The 5,831-nt window shown below is 33.1% G+C and overlaps 1 protein-coding gene across 1 annotated transcript; it reads right to left on the minus strand.

Annotated features, from left to right (window-relative positions):
• Positions 1-3,813: 3,813 nt before the first annotated feature.
• Positions 3,814-5,520, minus strand: LOC113373889 (loricrin-like). Its single transcript, XM_026614154.1, has 3 exons — positions 5,499-5,520; positions 4,406-5,391; positions 3,814-4,330 (listed from the first exon to the last, which is right to left on the minus strand). Exons 1-3 carry the CDS (start codon positions 5,518-5,520, stop codon positions 3,833-3,835), a joined length of 1,506 nt encoding a protein of 501 aa, XP_026469939.1. The 3' UTR covers positions 3,814-3,832.
• Between the last annotated feature and the right edge of the window lie 311 nt (positions 5,521-5,831).

Consider the following 5,831-nt stretch of genomic DNA (forward strand, 5'->3'; position numbering starts at 1 on the left):
TGCAAAATAGCCTAGAGATGTTTCTGATAACTATTTCATTGTTAGATGTTTACGTATAAATACGAGTTTTCTAAAATCTCATCACATTGTACTAAAAGAATCATCATGGAATTACAAGTAAGATTTATTTTATTAATAGTCTACATTTATTTTAAATAATATTTTAAATTTATCTTTATATAGTTAGCTATCTTATTGGTGTCCGTCGCTGTGGTTTGTGTGGAGATGACCAAAGTTCTAAGGTTACGACTTCAGTTAAAAAATCTATAGTTTTTGACTCTAGAAAGCAAGATAAAAGAGGTCTAATTGATTTTGGATATGGTTTTGCATCTGCTAATAGTAATATGAACACCAATACCAATAATCCATCCGGAACAGGTAGACTAAATTTTAAAAATTATTATAATTTTTATATTTCTCGGTAAGCAATTAGGCGTTTTAAGGATATTATTAAGTAAAATTGTTATTACTTTTATTCATATTACCATTTATTCATATTGTTACTATTCAACATTTACTTTTGAAAATTCAAAAACATCAATAATTTATTCTAAAGTGGATCTGTCCACGTATAATAAGATTCTGTTATACAAAACTGTTATCAAACCTGCCTGGACCTATGGTCTGCAACTGTGGGGTGCAGCCAAGACAAGTAATTTAGCCATAATTCAAAGATTTCAAAATAAAGTACTTATACAAATATATCAGCTCCAAGGTATGCCCCTACGTGGCTAATTCATTAATATTCAAAGTCGAAGAGGAAATAAGAAAAGTTGCTCAAAATTATAAACATCAAATATCATATCATTCAAATAAATTAGCTACAGAATTATATGACATACTCATCCTTTTAGACTCAAAAGAACACAACTTATAGAACTAACCCTATAGATCTAAGTTAGCTTATACTATACTACTGAATTTAACTATTTTTATTATTATTATTATTGGTATTTATTATTATTATTATGATTAGTATTACTATTATCGTTATTATTATTATTGTCATTATTATTATTATATTATTATTATTATTGCGTTTTTCTCTTTTGTTCTGTTTTCTGTAATCCTATAATGTAATGAAGAAAATACGCCTTAAAATAACTTGCTATAAGCTACTAACTTCACTACTATAAGGCCTACTACTGGGCAGCCTTATAACAAAATTAATGTTATTTTATCAGCACAATTACTAAATGTCTATACTAACAGCTTGTAATTTATATCGAATAAAAAAAAGTGGATCTGCCAAAAAACTGCCAGTAGAAACAAATTTCAAACGTGTTGTTTAAGTTCTATTTCAAATAAACTATATCAGTAAATATTATTTTTAGATACTTTTACTGGACGTGTCATATCCGACCACACTATCATCACCAACCAAGTACCAGTAACTGTGCCTCATCCTGTGGTGTACCATCTTCAAGTAACAAAGCCACTTTCTGCAGTCTACCAGGCCCAACCTGTCCAATTTCGGCAAGTTGCAGTACCAGTTCTGCAAGTTCAGCAAGTTCAACAACAATATCCACTTTTGGTCACAAAACGTTATTCGAATCCAGCTGATAATAATCCTATCCAAGGACATTTCTTCGTAAAAGCAGTTCCTGCATCTCAATTGGATTTCGCGCATGGAACTGGATTTATAGGAACTGCTTATGATGGTTATGGAAGAACTGATCAAAATTTAGGGACCATACAAGTACTTAATAATTGATTTTTAGTGATTGGTAATTAAATTATATAAATTTTGATTTTATTAGTTCATTAGCTATGTAAAACATTTGAATATCTGAAATTACATTGATAAAAATTATATAAGAAAGTTTAAGTTCGAACTTGTAATTCAATTTAATACAAAGTAATGTAATAGAACAGAACGTCTTTTTATTTTATTATGATTGACATTATAATACTATTTTGGTAAAACTAACCCAGATGCAATAAATCCAACAAAAAGTGATAAACGATAATTTACCTTGTTCCTGTTGCTGCTGTTGTAGGAAAAAATAAATTAAGAAACGACAAATAAATGGACGGATGAACTTAAGGCAAATTGCTGGAACTTCCCGTACCCGTAAAATTTTTTCTTTTAAAAGATTAACATTTTTGAAAAAAAATTACTCTGAAAAATTAGATTTTTGAGAAACTAAATTTTTGACAAAAATTTACTTTTTTTGAAAAAAAAATTTTTTAAAGAAAAATTTATTTTGAAATATCTTGGAAACTCAGAACATTTTTTCGAAGCAATAGTACTGCTTTAACTGCATAGAGACGAAAAATCGAAGCGCGTAAGCGCCGCGTCGCCGTCTAACAGGTAAACATTGGTACGGAACCCACAGAAATGTAAACAAAATTTATACTTATTGTTAAAATATCTGATAATTTGATGTGGATATGTCTAATGATCATTTTTTGACTGCCAAATGGCATTTTTTTTACGTTTTTTACTAAATCTCCGAAACCGCTAGTCCTGCCTTTATGAAAATTGATCAGTTCTTCATCTTGTTAATACAATTAAAATATTTTTTGAATTATTCAAATCGGACGTTCCGTTCCATATCTTCGGAATGACTATACCTGCCTTCGCCAAAAACTAATCAGCACGCCTCCCTATCAATACGAATCGAATGCTTTTTGAATTATTCAAATCACTTCATCCGTGTTCCCGAAATCGTCGGCGAAAATTTGTATCCGAACACACACACATACATCCATTTTTTTAAGGTATGCCAAATGTTCAGAAGGTTTTGAAACGTAAAGATATATAAAAAATTTCATTTACGATTTTTTTGCGATTACTATAACTTGGCCTATGGGAAGTTAAAAAAATTATAATCAACGAATTTTATTCAGTTTACTTGATCTATTTCGAATGTTAATATTGCGCCAAAAATTGTCTATAATATAATTTTTTTTTTTAATTATTAAATCCTATAAAATATTTTTAAAGTTATTCAAAAATATCTTTTTTGTATATTTTTTACATGTACATCAATTGTATTGAAATTTTGGTTTAGATTTATTGCAATATAACGATTTTATCTCTAGAATTGTTTGATTATTTCATTTTCTATTACTAATATATTTATTTGAATTATTAGAAAATAATATAAAAGAGTATTATAAATAAACAGCTTATCAAGTATATAATCGTAGACCTTACCTAACAAGTAATTGCAATATTGTAAAAAAAATCGCCTAGACGGATGTTGACATTCTATTCGCAAACATGTTACTTTCACTTGGTTTTTATATAAAACTTCAAACAAAAAGAACAATTTATTCGTTCTTTTTAAATGTAACATAGAATAATTTATTATTGGCTACTTTATTATTGTGCATAGTTTTACGTATTATCAATTAATGTATACACATCATTAGATAATAAATTTTAATTAATTGAGTAATTATTTAAATTTAAATAATAGTATTTTAAATTTTTAATGAATACTTTATTTAATTTTTATAAATATTTTTTTATTAATCACTCTTTATGTAAATTTTACTATTAAATAGACACGAAGCCCATTATTTCAAGGCTTTTATCAGATGGATGATATTAACATAATTACATCAGTTTCTTCCAAATATTATAGTAAATGAAACAATTTCTCAATCATTCAATTCAAACTGCATAAACGTTTATTTACAAACAATATAAAACAACAAAACAAAAGCAATTTAACAATACATCAGGTAAATCAACATTAATAATTAATCAGTTCGTATATACATTAATAAAACTGTATATGATCACAGTTTATTTTCAAAAAATTCAGTAAAATGTACTAAATTTTTTGATCGAGTGTCTGATTGGAATTGGGCTAAGAAATTATGATTTATGTTCATAACTTCCACCGCCAGAGGAGCCTCCAAAGCTGTGATCACTTCCTGAGAATGATGAAGCGGAGAAACCACCACTGTGAGAATCAGATCCAGATCCTGATGATGAAGAAAAGTCGTGTCCACCTTCACTTCCGCCACTGCTACCGCCGCCTAAACTGTATCCTTGAGATATCGCTACTTGTGCGTAACTGTCGCCATGAGAAGATTCGCCTCCGGAACTAAAGCCGGATGACCCATGATCGCTTCCAGAAAATCCACTGGAACTGAATCCAGACGAGGAACCATGATCCCCACCTGAAAATCCGCCAGAACTAAATCCAGATGAGCCGTGGTCTCCTCCAGACAAGCCACTAGATCCAAAATCGGAGGAACCGTGGGATTCAGGTAATTTTACGATTTTTTCAACTGGAACTGGGTATGGTTTTGGTACTGGTACTGGGTAGGGTACATGATGAGGTACTTTGACTGGGTATGGAACCGGAACCTGAAATTACATTAATTGATTTATATCCAAATAGACACATTAATATTTTATTCATATGTTTTTTATCTGATTTACCTTAATTGCGTAGGTTTTTGTTACATGGACAACTTTTGGGGGGAGTTTCTTAGGTCCTGAAAATTTTCCCAAATGAATAAAAGAGTGGTCAAAATTTTTTAATGCTTCACGTCCTAAGAGATCATGGCCAAACCCCTCTTCGCCACCATGACCGCCTCCTAATGACAAGCTTTCATGGCCACCTCCTCCAAGAGATAATCCCCCATGGCCGCCACCTCCAAGTGAAAATCCTCCATGGCCACCACCTCCAAGGGATAAGCCTCCATGGCCACCTCCTCCAAATGATAAACCACCATGACTTCCTCCTCCCAAAGATAATCCTCCATGTCCATGACCCAAAGATATGCTCTCATGTCCTCCCAATCCACCATGTCCGCCGGAAGATCCTAACGATAATCCGCCATGACCTCCTGATGAGCTAACTGAAATGGATATATCATGACCTCCAGATGATCCTAGTGATAGTCCTCCATGACTTCCAGAAGATCCAAATGAAAAACCACCGTGTCCACCAGAGGATCCTAATGATAAACCACCATGTCCTCCTGAGGATCCTAATGATATACTTTCATGACCTCCCAAAGATAAACCACCGTGTCCACCAGAAGAACCCAAGGACAATCCGTGTCCGCCAGAGGATCCTAATGAAAGGCCACCATGACCGCCAGATCCAAGTGATAAACTTTCATGGCCACCGGAAGATCCCGAAGATAAACCATGTCCACCAAATGAGCCTAATGACAGGCTTTCATGACCACCAGACGATCCAAGTGATAAACCTCCATGACCACCAGATGATCCGAGTGATAAACCGCCATGACCACCAGATGATCCAAAAGAGAAACCACCGTGACCTCCAGATGATCCTAAAGACAGTCCATGTCCACCGGATGATCCAAGTGAAAGTCCTTCATGACCTCCAGAAGAACCTAGTGATAAACCTCCATAACCTCCAGAAGATCCAAGTGACCAGCTTTCATGACCGCCTGATGAACCAAGAGAAAATCCTCCGTGTCCACCAGAAGAACTGATTGAAATACTTTCGTGGCCACCGCCAGAAGAACCTAGAGATAAACCACCGTGATCGCCAGACGAGCCAAAGGAGAAACTTTCATGGCCACCGGATGAGCCTCCGTCAGAAATTGAATATGAGAGTGAACTTTGGTCTCCTTCTAAGGAACCTGATTGTGACCCTAAATCTTCTTGCACATCGTAAGTCGTGCCTTCTTGTAGTTTTATACTGTGGGCTGTAGCCAGACAAACCACAACTGTGGTGGCGATGATCTGGAAATGGAAAATAATAAAAAATATTTTAAATATAATAGAAACTGAAAATTAACAAACGATAATGACCTATGGATATTTGTAATATAATGGTGATTTATTATTTATCAGCAATAAATAAGATTTATATACAGAAACTAAA

This window comes from Ctenocephalides felis, unplaced genomic scaffold (genome assembly GCF_003426905.1).
Source record: "Ctenocephalides felis isolate EL2017-DRISC unplaced genomic scaffold, ASM342690v1 CF-g0.4_SCAFFOLD_01604, whole genome shotgun sequence".
NCBI lineage: Eukaryota > Metazoa > Arthropoda > Insecta > Siphonaptera > Pulicidae > Ctenocephalides > Ctenocephalides felis.

Coding starts and splice junctions, on each gene's coding strand:
- LOC113373889 (XM_026614154.1), bottom strand. CDS start 5,520: ATGAAAGTTTCTCCTTTGGCTC. Junction 5,392..5,498: donor GAAAGTTTCTCCTTTGGCTC/GTCTGGCGATCA, acceptor TTGGTTCATCAG/GCGGTCATGAAAGCTGGTCA. Junction 4,331..4,405: donor CAAAAACCTACGCAATTAAG/GTAAATCAGATA, acceptor ATGTAATTTCAG/GTTCCGGTTCCATACCCAGT.